The sequence below is a fragment of the Lycorma delicatula genome, chromosome 3 (genome assembly GCF_047948215.1).
Source record: "Lycorma delicatula isolate Av1 chromosome 3, ASM4794821v1, whole genome shotgun sequence".
In the NCBI taxonomy this organism is placed as follows: Eukaryota; Metazoa; Arthropoda; class Insecta; order Hemiptera; family Fulgoridae; genus Lycorma; species Lycorma delicatula.
This window is the reverse complement of record NC_134457.1, coordinates 87,528,177-87,542,135: the sequence shown is the minus strand read 5'-3', so window position 1 is coordinate 87,542,135 and position 13,959 is coordinate 87,528,177. Positions and strand designations below refer to the sequence as shown.

The 13,959-nt window shown below is 27.3% G+C and overlaps 1 protein-coding gene across 3 annotated transcripts in view; it reads right to left on the bottom strand.

Moving 5' to 3' along the window:
- Eps-15 (Epidermal growth factor receptor pathway substrate 15) overlaps nt 1–13,959 on the bottom strand; it is a 190,279-nt gene that overhangs the window by 25,691 nt on the left and 150,629 nt on the right. For all 3 annotated transcript variants that reach the window (XM_075360152.1, XM_075360150.1, XM_075360151.1), the window contains 4 exons: nt 6,948–7,121; nt 5,852–5,957; nt 2,827–2,912; nt 1,587–1,632 (listed from right to left, as the gene is read on the bottom strand). In XM_075360152.1, coding sequence (XP_075216267.1) covers nt 1,587–1,632; nt 2,827–2,912; nt 5,852–5,957; nt 6,948–7,121 — 412 coding nt within the window. The remainder of the gene's footprint in view (nt 1–1,586; nt 1,633–2,826; nt 2,913–5,851; nt 5,958–6,947; nt 7,122–13,959) is intronic.

Genomic DNA, 13,959 nt, shown 5'->3' with positions numbered 1-13,959 from the left:
TAAGAACTGCAGCATGGTTGACAAAAGACAAACAAATATTTAACAAAAAATTGTATCTGGCTGTTTATTATCAGATTCTATCTATTAAATTAATTTCTAAATAGTGGGCAAGTCAACTTTTTAATATTTCATAACTTGGTAATCATTAGTTTTAACAGAGATTTTATTAACTAAAATGATAAATCCTTATTATAAAAAATATGTCACCTTACTTTTGAATATTGTTCAACAAACAAGAAAGTAATTACAAAAAATTAATGATAAAACATTTAGCCAGATTTAGCCAGATTTTATCTTTATTACTAATAAAAAATTACTTAACTGAAGTAATTAAATTTAATAACTACTGAATTTCAGACATTATACTGAGTATGGTAATATTATAGTAGTACTATTAACAATAATTAGTTGATTTGATTCTACTAATTTGTTTTAATTTAATTTTCACTGTTGTAATATAACAGTACTTCCAACGTAATATTATCATTCTAAGTTAATCACATGCATAAATTAAATGATTTGTACATTTTACACTATTTTGTGAGCAATAGGCGGCATTCTAATTAGTTTCTGACAACATCACTACTTTTTATCAATCTTTTTGTACTATAAAGTATGCTGAATGTGGGTATTTTAGTTATACAGGATGTCTACAGGATCTCTACAGAATGTGGAAAAATTTTGAGAGTGCATTACTTCCATCAAAATCAGAAAAAAATAGCTCCTATAATCAATCACACGATCAGAAACTAAGGTTGGCTTGCAATTCAAACTGACTTACTCCAACAATTTCTATAATTCTGCTGTTTAAAATCAGTATTAAATAAATGCCACTATGTATGTTTATACTGACAATACATATTAATAATTTAAAAATTAATGTTACCATTTTTAAATTTGCAAATTAAACATTTTCATATTTATTTTTTTCACTGTTAAACATATATAATGCTTTTATTAAAATATCTCAATCTGTTCATGAAATATTAATTTATATTACAAAAACATTTATTGGCTAATAAAAAGAAAACTAAGCTTTCTGGGAATATGATTATAGGGAACTTATTTTTTTAATGTAAGGAATCTATTCCCAAAGTCCTTATCATATTTTAAGGATAATCTATATTTTGCTTATATCAGATGTCCCCCTATATAACTAAAACATCAACAAATAATAATTATTAAAAAGGTTCTAATTTTAATTAACATTATACATGTGAAATGAGAATGATTCAGTTATCGTTTTAATGATAATTAATGAAATCACTTTTAATTAATTCAAATTAATAAATTTTATTCTTTTTTTTTTTTTTATATATTAAAATAAAAAATAAATGAGAATTGACGATTGGAAAGAAGAAAAAAAGAAATAATATCATAACATTCAAAGAAACTAACTATATCCATGGCCAACAATACACTTAATAATGAGAAAGACCATATAAGAAATACACTGTGAAAAAATTATAGTTAAATTAAAGAATAAGGTGTGTTTTTTTTACAGTTTGGTAGTTTTATAATTAGAATATTTAAATCAACATGTATGCACATTCATATATAGCTTAACAGAATATATAATTAATTACCTGAGGTACTGCCAAACGAATTGAAAGGATCAGATGAAAAGTTATCCTGGAAAAAAATAAATCATTAAATATGTTACAGTGATGAGAAAAAATTCTATTTAAATTAAATACACCAGGATATACACAGATTGTTAACTTTAACATCACTTTGAATCTCATCAATGCTGCTTAATTGGTTAGGCAGCTGACGTACTTTATATCAACAACAGGTATGCTTCAAGTCCATGACAAATTGAACCAAAGATTGACATTCTACACATGTCAATCAACAAATCATTATAAACAGAAACATTCTATTATCTCACAATCTTCAAGTTATACAAATGACAAATTATACAATGATTTTATTACTATGTTAGAATTTTTATTAATTTTGAATACGCTGTATTGCATGATTATGATTGCAAATTATAGTAACAAAAAGAATAATAATTAATGATCATTATAAATAAGAATAGTGATAAAAAAGAACAAATAAAGGATTAAGGCACAAATAATTAGAAATAACTGAAAAGTAATATATTTCTAGAGTGACAATATGTTTTTCATGTTTCAAATGGTTGAAATGAAAAAAGTGTGATATAAATTGAAAAGGTGAAAAGGTTGAGGAAAATGGCTTAAAAATAAGTGATAATAAAATAAGCAAAATAATAATATATGCTAAAGATAAGTATCAACAAGAAAGAATGAAAATAAATTAAGAGATAAATTATGTTATCAATCCAAAATTTTTCTTAAATATTAGTATATATCATTCTCAGAAAATAGAGAATTGGCTGAGGAAATGTGTAAAACAGTACAGCAGATTACCACATCTTACGTTTAAATAAATATGATATAAAACAAATACAAAAGTTAAAAATAAAAAGACCACATATGCAAGATATGCTATGCACCAATATTTATATATGGTATTAATAGTCGATATTAAATTCTAAAACAAGTAGTGGAATTAAAGTGAAGGATATGAAATTCCTAAAAATCATCATTGAATGCAAAAACAAATATGAGATTAAAAGCAATGAGATATAATGAAGAGGAGAGTTGTAGCGAAAATTTGATTTCAGAAACTAGAATGAAAAGGGAAAATACTAAAGAAAAGATGGGAAGAAGATATCCACAAAGAAAGACAAGGAAAAAGGATGGATAGTGAGTAAACAAATTTGAAAGGAATTAATTACAAGTGGATCAAATGATTACTTTAATAAATTTTGTTGTTTTAGTAACCTTTAATACTCACTGCATTTTTAGATGTAAAACCTGAGTTAAAATTATCGGTGGAAGCAAAAGGGTCAGTCGAAGGGTTCGTTGTGCTTTTGAAGGGATCTGCAAAAAAATATATATAAAAATAAATTAAATAAATATAAAAGATTAAAAAGGGAAAATCTCATCATTTAAAGATGAAAAATTATAAATATTCCTTTTAAAAATTCAGTAAATAAAGTCACTGTGTTAACTAAATAATGAATCTGAATCCAAATTATATACAAGTAATTTTATAAAATTCCTCAAGCATCAATTAATTTGGTATGCATTATTCATATCGTGTATATTTTTATCTCCTTCCAGCCATAATAGTTGCAATGTTTCAGGGAGAACCATCCTGGTATAATAGGATTTCAAGTATGATAAAATGCCAAACTTAAATTAAAATCAACTTTATTTTAAAATATAACAGAAAATAACTTTGTATAAATTTGCAACAGTAATGAATCTCTTTACCTTTCAAAGAGATCACAAAACAAAATCTAACAAATGTATATTTGTTTTTATTAAAGAAAACTGCTAAACAAAAGCATATTAATAAACTCTATAAACATTGCTGTGCGTTTTTAAAGAACTTTACCATATTCAACATATCAGGAGTTGTATTCCCAAAGAAAAGTTATCGTAAGATATTTTTGTTTTTATATAGCAAGCTATCACAGTCTTTATAAAATACCATTGTAAAAAAAACTACCAAACAGAGCAAACATTTCAATAAAATCTTCAATTCTAAAATAAAATAAAATACCCCTAAAAATAAAAGATAAATCATATGCTAGGTAATATATACATTTTTTTTTTTTAATTAGACTACTTAATCTTTATTACACAAGCATGCATCTATTACTTGTATTTTGTTGCCAAATTGCTTTGTTGCCACATGGCACTTCAAACATTTATGGTAACTCTGAAATGGACTGTTCGAGTTATGTGGAGTAATGGCCTGAAAAGGGTCATTTGATCCTTTTCAGTCTTCCCAGTAGCCCTGGGAAGGACTTCTGGGTTCAGAAGCCATTCTCTGATGATGTCAGATTGGCTGTAGTTGGGAAGTTACAATTCATCTGTTGTAGTTGGACTGAGCTTCCCCTTAGCAGCAGTTGAGCCCCACTACAACATGATAATGATGGCACCCAGAGCCCCACAGTGTATTCTGCCTATGTAGTCGAGGCAGTTCTCACCGCGAGGCCATATGCTGAGCTGGCTCCTACTGATGGACCTGTTGATTGGGTAGCCGGCCAGGGCGCTTGAAGCCTGGCAAGTTGGTTGGAAAGATAGTATCTGCGCCCAGCAGCTACCTTGGTGGCCAGCCAGGCCTAGTGGGGCTGTAGCACCGCTGTGGTGGGAGAATTGCATGGTCAGCTGGCTTAGAAAGGAGGAATATGGATTGCAAGTCCTCCTGATATCTACCAGCTAGCTTCGCAAACAATTGTAAGCACAGCATATGGCAACAATATATAAAAGCATCGTGTGTTTACTTATAAACAGTCATAAAGCTACGCAAGGCTTATTTAAAAATATGTACAAATATTCAAGAGCCTATAGTGAGATAAAAGAAATTTAAACTTGTTTATTTCCAGTATTTATATAGACATTTATCAATGTATAGAGTGTTTACATTTTAAAATAACAAAGCACTTGTACTGGAGGTTAACACATATAAGTTTTAGCTGAATAGTTTGTGATGCAATAATAATATTCATAATGTTAAGCAACAAAACAAAACAAAATTGGTGTATAGTGGTTTAAAAGATGGGACGGTTTATCAGATATCAATTTATTGAAGAAATGATATATATATATATATATATATATATATAAAAGTTCTTTGCAAAATCTTAAAATAAAAAATCTTTGATTAGAAAAGGTGAATTATGAATATGTAAGGTAAGTTATATTTAATTACATACTAACATGCTAACATTTAGTGGTAGTATAAAAATAAGTCAAACTAAAATGATTAGGGCAATAGTTGACATCGTATTTTTTTATGTTAAATGGTCCTCACTATGAAATCTCCAACAAGACAGAGCAAGATGCACACATCAAATGATTCATTAGCATTGTAGCTGTTCTTCTATATAAGCCTCGTGAACACAAGGCTATATAAATAAAAAATAAATTAAAATATGTATAATGAACAAAAGGTTAAATAAACTATATGTCTCATGTTCATGAGGCTTATACAGAACATTCACCAAAGGATGATGGCATTTATGTTTCCCAGATTTGTCTAGTTGCAATTTTTTCCTTTGGGGCCTTTTTTTAGGACAGACTATAAATCAAACACCCACACTTCAATGTGAAGGTTTGATTTATAAAGTAAATTTTTAGGTTTAATAACCTAAAAAATTGAAACCAATATAAATAAATAAATTTATGCCTAAAACTGATTTTTTTTAGGCATAAATTTAACCCATTACTTCATTATCAAGTTAACAGTTAGGTTTAAATCTGAACTTTATTAGCTAATTAAAAATACTAATTAATTTTAGGCAGCTGACACATTAATGCATCAATTTTGAGTCGTTTGTTAAAACAAGTTCTGCAAGAGAGAACTAAGTGTATGGAATTTAGAAGATAGATTGAATCCTCTTTCTGATTTTTATTTATTAAAATCAACCAATAAGATAACAAGGATTCAATAGAAAATTTTATAGTTTACACAAATCTCATACAGGTAAATAATGTGTGGTATATTGTTCAGTCTTTACAACTTGCTTAGAATACATTTTGTTTACAATTGGAACCAAAAAAAAACACCAGGTAATTCAGCTTGTAAAAAATAAATCATGTCTTGGATACAAACATCTTAATTTTTTTTAAATAATAATAAAACAACCAATTAATTTTATGCAACTGATACATTCATGCAACAAGAGGTAATATTTTACAAAGAATCAAATGTAAATCTCACCATAAAAATGAAAACTAAATAGATTATATATTTAAAAAAAAAAAAAATTTAGAGCAAAAGAAAAGAACAAAATCAAGTAACATACCATTACTAAAGGCATCATTATGGTCAAACGCGTCTCCACCACTAACAGCAGTAGGGCCATTAAGGCTACTGAATGGATCCTTATTACTGTGAACTGATGTATCTTCCTGAAACATTGCAAAAATAATGATTTCAGTTAGTAATAACACTACAGTATTAAGTATAAAAATATTTATTTTTATTAAGCATAAACAAAAGTAAAACTTTAGTTTAAAAGGTAACATATTTACAATGGCTAATTCAGAAGTGGTCTTAGCATGGCCCACATGTCATTTTTTTTTTTTTTTATTGTATTCAGATAATGAATGATACCTTTATGTTATGTCAAGATTATTGTAACACAAAAGTCATAATTTAATCTACTAAACAGAACAATCAATCTGTTATTTTGTTAAATTTTATTAGAGTAAAGAGTAAGTAATTTTTAAATTCTGTAAATAATGTATAAGTAAAAACATTTTTATACATGTTAAAAAAAGAAAGACTGCATAATAAAATAACGAATCATGTTAGCCAACATAAATGTATAATTGTTTATTCAAATGCTTACAAGGAAAAAAGCACCAAAAATTCTTCATCATGTGCCTGGTGCATGTTCTGAAGTGATGTATTTTAAGGAAGCATATAATATCTTACTTTAGGTGATTCAAGAATTTAAAACAAAAAGTGAAAACAGCAAAATCTCTAGTCTACATTTTCTATTAATCTAAACTGTTAAAATAAAGAATCTAAGTTACAACACTAGGTCATTTTATAAACTTTTGTAGTAATTTTAATAACTCCAAACACATAAGGAAGTAATGTTTGCTACTGTTATAGTGTTATATTAGAAAATCTTATTCAGGAGTAACCAAAAGTATAAATATTAAAATGTGAAAAAAATATACTGCTTTATTTTTGTAATATTTGTAGAACTATTTAGATGTTTTTCAGAATATTTTTAAAATAATGCTCTTGAAATGCAAAGGTAAGATCACGAAGGTAAGATCAGAACTTTTTTTGTTTCTAAAGAAACAACTTAAAATCTACTTATAAAATCTACCAATTACTGAAATTTAGATTAATTAAATTAACAAATAATAAAATTTAAACTTAACCTGATATCCATTAACAAGTTTAGTATATGAAGGGTCTCTAAATTCAGGTTGAAAATTTAGGCATGTATCAGGCACTGTGGATGAATCACCACTTGTAATTGCATTCTCTGATAATGCAATTACATCATTCATTTGTCTCTGATGTTCCTGAACTTGTGTTATTTTTGCTTTAACCTGTAATAGAAATTATATAAACATATATTTTAAATCATACATTATAATAACTCAATCTGATATATCGCTTAGATCAGATTATATATGTTAAAGTATGCAATTTAATAAAGAGTAGAATATTTTTAATTCGACTTAACATTGACTCATCCTAGATTGTATATAAAAATAAGCTGTTTTGTATAAGTGCAATCAATTTTTTTTGCAATATTTTAAAAATGAATCTCAAAAATGATTTTCACAGTTGTAAAAGTTTTTATGTTTATTGCCAAGAATAACACAATATTTCTAGTAGTACTTTTTACATCTGCAAACTTACATAAAATTTTTATTGAAATTATAGGCATTTACATTACTTCCCATCCATCCAGTGATTAATGTTAAAAGATATTTTCACCCCCTTATGACCTTAACTTATTAATTTTGTAAGTGAAGATAAATAGTAGTGTTGTAAAATATTTAATGAAGCGTTGCAGTTAAAAAAAAGAGAAAAAAACAAAATTGGGTATTACATGTTAAAAGGTATAAATTACATTTCAAAAAATACTTTAAATAAAAAAAATTAAGCTATTACTGAAATAAGAACTAATTTTTAAATATTTAAAAGTTTACTCTCTCTACTACTATAAAAAAATTTGAAAACTCTTCCGTTGATAATGCCACAGCTAGATAAAGATAATAAGCAGTTTCAAATAAATAGATTAAAGCAGCAAAAAAAGAAAAACACTTCTATTTTAAGAGGGTTTTATTACACATAACTCTTTGAAATTTCCATCCTGACAACTACTCATTTAAACAAAAATTAATAAAAAATATCAAGTAGACAGGTTAAAATAGTCAAAGTAAGAAACTGTTTTAATAATAAAATTTATACAAGTGGGGAACCTATGAATTTTTAAAATGTCCTTATTTTCATTAGTAAAGATCTTTTTTGATATACAAGTTTGCACAGGTAAAATTTTAATCCAGCCCTCTTCAGGATGTAGTACTTCCTCCTGTATCAGTAACAATAACAAACTTTATTATTTCAGACTTTCTTTCTTCTGCCTCCAGTAATTATCTTTCAGATAATACTTCAGAGGATGAATGAGGATGATACATATGAGTGTAAATGAAGTAGCCTTGTACAGTCTCAGTTTGACCATTCCTGAGATATCTAGTAATTGAAACCCAACCACCAAAGAACACGGTATCCATGTCTAGTATTCAAATCCGTATAAATGTAACTGACTTTTCTAGGACTTGAACGCTGGAACTCTCGACTTCCAAATCAGCTGATTTGGGAAGACGCGTTCACCACTATACCAACCTGGTGGGGTTTTATTATTTCAGACTAAACTATTTCCAAGAAATAGAATCTAATATACAGATCTCACACAATATTACAGAATTTGTAAATAGATTTAAATATTTTTAAAACCTCTAGACTTCACAAAATACAAAAAAAATATTTTTTATTGTTCTTAATTTTTTCTCAGGTGCATAAAAATTTTATTTTAAAATTGAATTTCAGTACCATAAATCACATCCAACGAATTTTTTAGAATGTCTACAAACCAAAAAATAAGCTGTTATTCTTGTATTAAAATAAAAAATTATGTTTTTTTCAAAAAACGTTTGTTCAATTAAGTGTCTAGTAAGCAATATACTTGTAGATTTTTAATATGCTTCAAATTCAGTAATATCTAATTATAATTTTTCACAAATGGTTTTGATAAAATGAGTCAAATGAGAAATTGGTTTTATGCAAATGTCTTTAGGACCTACTAGTGATTTTTGCAAAATTATTTTGTTTAAATCAATTTGCTGTAATAGGTGCCATCTTACAGGCTGAAAAGACTTTTAATACAATGTAATTTACAGTCCTAACTTAACTACAGCATTCCCTTACACCTTCAGTGACAGCTTATGTTAAACAAAAAATTGTGCAGTGTAGGGGTATATGAACATTATTAAAAACAACAGATTTAGATATGTTTTAATTGATCACATGCCTCTCCTACAATTTCTATTTAAAAAATCCAAAAATGTTAAATGAGTGTGTTGGAGAAAGTTTGGTAATAGTGTGTGCAAAAGGACAGAAAGAATGGTTAATTTTTTTTTACCCTGAGCAGGCTAACCAAAATATTTCAGCAAACTTATTTATTATTTTTTTGTGTACTTACCAAATAACTAACAACATTAAAATTTCCATATCATTTTTTTTTAGAAAATAATTACAAAAATTATAAAGAACACCTCAATGAATAATTTTATGTGAATAAAATATAATTTAGAAAATTTATTAAATTATCAGAAATCGTGTAAATGAAGTGTACAGTTGAATTTATGTTTAGATGGCGTTTATAATAAACACTGGAGCATATTCAATAAAGACTTTTTTAAAGATAACAAATATGTATATAAATGTAGTTTAGTTTTATGTTATAGATTGTTATATAGTTCCATAAATTAAAAAATATAAACTTCATTTTTGTCTCACTTTGTTTGGTAGTTTATTTTTGATGATCCAAATATAATTACTTTAGTGGTTACAAGTAAATTGAAATTAAAAGCAAATAACATTCTATCATAGAAATATAACAAAAAATTTAGAGAATTAAAAATTATTATCAATTAAAGTAATTTTTTTTATAAAAATGCAACACTATTAAAATCATTCATGAGCAGAATCTATTGTCTAAAGAGCAAAGTGATGATGATGTGAAAAAGTTAAATAACAAACGGCAAGTTGTGAAGCAAGGATAAAATACTGATGACTAATGCTGCATTTTAAGTAGTGTGTGTATGTAATACACACATATGTAATAATTTCTTGTCCTGTAATTTCTTGACTCCAAACAATGGTTTTTTTTTTAAATGGCATGCATTTGAAAATTTAAAGAAATATTTTGTAATTGGGGTACTCAATTTTAATTCAACAAATGATCAGTGCATCACTATTTTTGATTTTTATATCTGGTAGATGATAACTACCCACCTTGTAGTGCCCAAAAAATATTTTTAATACTTAAAAATAAATTTTCTTGAGTAATAGACTCTTGCCAACAGGTAAAAACAGCCATTTTCACCACTTTTTTCCATGAGCTGGAGCTGTAAAAATTTAAGATTTTTGCCACTATCCCACGTGTAGTTTTTGGGCCCTAAAAATTAGATATATTCAAAATCTTACGATTTGGCGGCCATTTTTTTTAATGAAGGACACTCAGTAACAGTCAAGTTTTTTTTTATAATTACTACTAGTACCTAAGAGTTAAAAGGGAAACTGAACAATAGGTAAAAAACATGTTGGTTAAGATAAGTAAGAGATGTTTTAATTCTGCTGTTGATTTATAAAGGTACTTTAGAAACAGATAGCACTTATGAAGCAAAGTTATTTGCATCAGCAGTCATTGTTGATGTCAATAGTACTCATGTTAGTTGCAGAGCACAACCTTAATGAAGTGACTAAAATAAATAGTCTTACCTAGTTTGAGTTTCAAATAATAATTTGTTTCTTAAATGCAAAAAACAAATCTGTTACTGAAATCCACAAAGAAATTTGGAATCTTTATGACGTAACAGAGTATGAAAATGAAATTCTAAATGATGTTTTCAAGAAGTCAGAACAAATGTTTATGACAAAGTGCAGTAGTTGCTTGTCTGTGATCATAACTGATTTTTAAATAAAAGCAAATAGAAAATTCTTGACAATAGACAATTTACAATATCATAATCATCAAATGAATTTCCAAACGTTTCACATTCGGTAGATTGACACAATTTTAAAGTAAAACCGACTTATAGAAAGTTGTGCACCCGATAGGTATCAAAAAAATTGACAGATGGACAAAAGGAAAAAGTCCTTCTGTAGCTTTAACATCACTAGCAACATGAAGGAGAATAATTAGATATTACACATTAATGTTGAAAACAAAGCAACAATTGATGAAATGATGACATTCATTAACTCAAAGACCCAATAAATTTAAGTAAGATCATTCAAACAGGAAGCTTATGGCCATTGTTTTTCTGACAATAAAGGGATATTGCTTATTGAGTTCCTTGATCATTTAAGTATTGTAGATGTAGATACATACAGTGAATCTCTTAAAAACCTTTGGCGTGCTAGTTAGAGTAAAACCATGGAAATCTGTCAAATGAAATTCTATTTCTACACAACACAGCTGTATACTGCAAGTAAAAATGGTTCAAGAATAAAAGTACTTTGGTGGAAATCTTCCAACATCCATTTATCTTACAACTCTGATTTTGCACCTCTCTCTCTCTCTCTCTCTTTTTTCTGTTTAGCCTCCAGAACCACCATAAGGTGTTCTTCCTTCAGAGGATGAGTGAGGATGAAATGTGTATGAATGTAAATGAAGTGTACTCTTGTAGTCTCAAGTTGAGTGTTCCCAAGATATGTGGTTAATTGAAACCCACCCATCAAAAACACCAGTATCCACAATCTAGTATTAAAATCTGTATAAAAGATCTGATCTTGCACCTGGAAATTGTTACCTTCTCCTTGATTTAAAACAATGAATTGTGCTGCAGAGGTTTGAAAATGTTGAACTGAAAGAAAGTAATTAATTGGTTTAAGCCATTGGGAAAATATTTTGAGACTGCTAGTAGAACTTATGAAGATAGTAGAACAATATGTTGTACAAAAATATAAGCTTATTTGAATGTAAAGTTCTTTCTTCATCGCCCAATTTTGTTTTTATATCAAAATATCTCTTACTTATTACACATGTGCAAACATCACAAAAGTACGAATACTGTACTGCAATCTACTGACAGTATTTCTTTTTCATATTCTTATTTTTTATTTTCTTATTTATTCAAAAGCATTCTCAATCATTTATTTTTACAGAAGATACAGAATGACGTAGCCTAGTGCATGATTCATCGTATAAACAGTTTTTTCTAACACAAACGCATCAATTTTGTATATAGTATTAACAAATATAAAATGTGTAAAAACACGTTACAGATTTAAAATCAAACAATGTATTAAGTTTTCATAATGTACATTTTACTAAATTAAATTTGATCTCTGGTGAAAACAGGTGAATGATGATCAACATTTATAATTTAGTATATTTTAAAGAACAACCATTTATAAATGCATACAATTATTAAAATTTATGTAAATCTGTACAAAAAAAAAATTAATTTTTTATCCAGCACTTCACAGAATGTTGAATAACGTTATGATAAACAAGGACTACCTGATCAGAGAATTATTAATTTTCTTTATAGAGAATTAAAAAAATAAGCCTATTTCAAGACATCACAATGTTAAAATTTTTACTAAGAAAAACAACTGTCTAACATAGTAAATACTAATTACGTAGTTCGTTGAGTAAAAATAATTTATAAACCTTATTATTTACAAGTTTATTAACAGTGTGTTATTAATGTGTGTAATATAATTTTACTCTTATTAGGTTTTGTAACTCTGTTTATTTGACTGTACTAAGATGAACCAACTGATTGATTAAATATAAATAATAAATTCAGTATATATGCACCTTTAAACAAGGTAAACAAAAATTTTCATTCTAATGTAATAAAACTGGAGCTGGTATTTGAATGGAATAGCAGTAAATTAAAGACTTACTTCAGAACATAATACAATAGAATAGGTTATATGGTGTTTGTCATTACGAAAGCCATAATAAATGTTAGTGTTCCCTCAAAATTATGAACATCTTCAAATAACATATATTTTTTAGTCCAGTATATACTAATGGAGGTTTCATTTTCATAAAAAGATAGACTGCTTTGAAACATTTTTGAAAATGGAAGTTAGAAAAATCCAATTTGCTGTCCTGTTAGGATTTCAATTGTACAATTTTTATATTTTGATAGGTTCTAATATTTTAAGTAGTTAAAATATTTTTAGAATGAATATTACAGAACCTAAAAAACTATTCACAATCATGGAAAGAACACCATTGAATATTCAATAGATAATCTGTAATTCAAAATGTGACCAATTTAGACTAGGTTTTTTCTTAATTTATTATTAATCATCAAAATTAAACGTGCATAAATACAATAACATTCCACATAACAATGTATAAATTATGCAAAAACATAAAATAAGGTGTTAAAATAAGACTACAAGCAGGTAACCATTATCAATTTTGACTAAAATAGGTTCATAGGGCTTAATTAAGTTTGTTACTTTATTTGTATTATATAGTTTTTATTTTATAAATTTTGTATTACGTCGAAGGACGATCTTAAAATGCAAGGTGAAATGGATTTATTCAGAGAAGACTGATTGTGGATAATCATGGCATAATTACATAAGAATAAACAATTTTTTGATGATTCAATTCTTATTGCGCATTCTTGCTAAAAATAAATTTTATCATAGTATGACATCATGCTCACAATGGGAACAAACTTTTCCCACAGAAAGCATTACGTTATTGTGCGCACATGCACTCAGATAGACTGGTAATTTTCAGGAATGGTGGTGGGGGGTTAGACTGAGAGACCATCGAAAGACGCAGTTTGTGTTCAGATTCGTCGGTGTGAGCTTGAGTGCAGCGACTTTGTTCAGAAAACTGTTCAGGAGATTTGCAATTGGTTTTATTCCAGATACAGGTATGAGAAACTATTATTAAAGGTCTCTCTGCAAAAATACTTCAATGGATCCATTACAATATTACTAATCCGTCGACTATTTAATAAAGAACTATTAAAAATGTTAATTGTTATAATAATAAATTATGTTCAAAATTATAACTAGAATTAATTTTGGATTGGCCAATTCTGTATTAGTATATGTATTTAGTATGTATATGTATTAGTATAAGATGATTTGTTAAATTCTGATACGCAA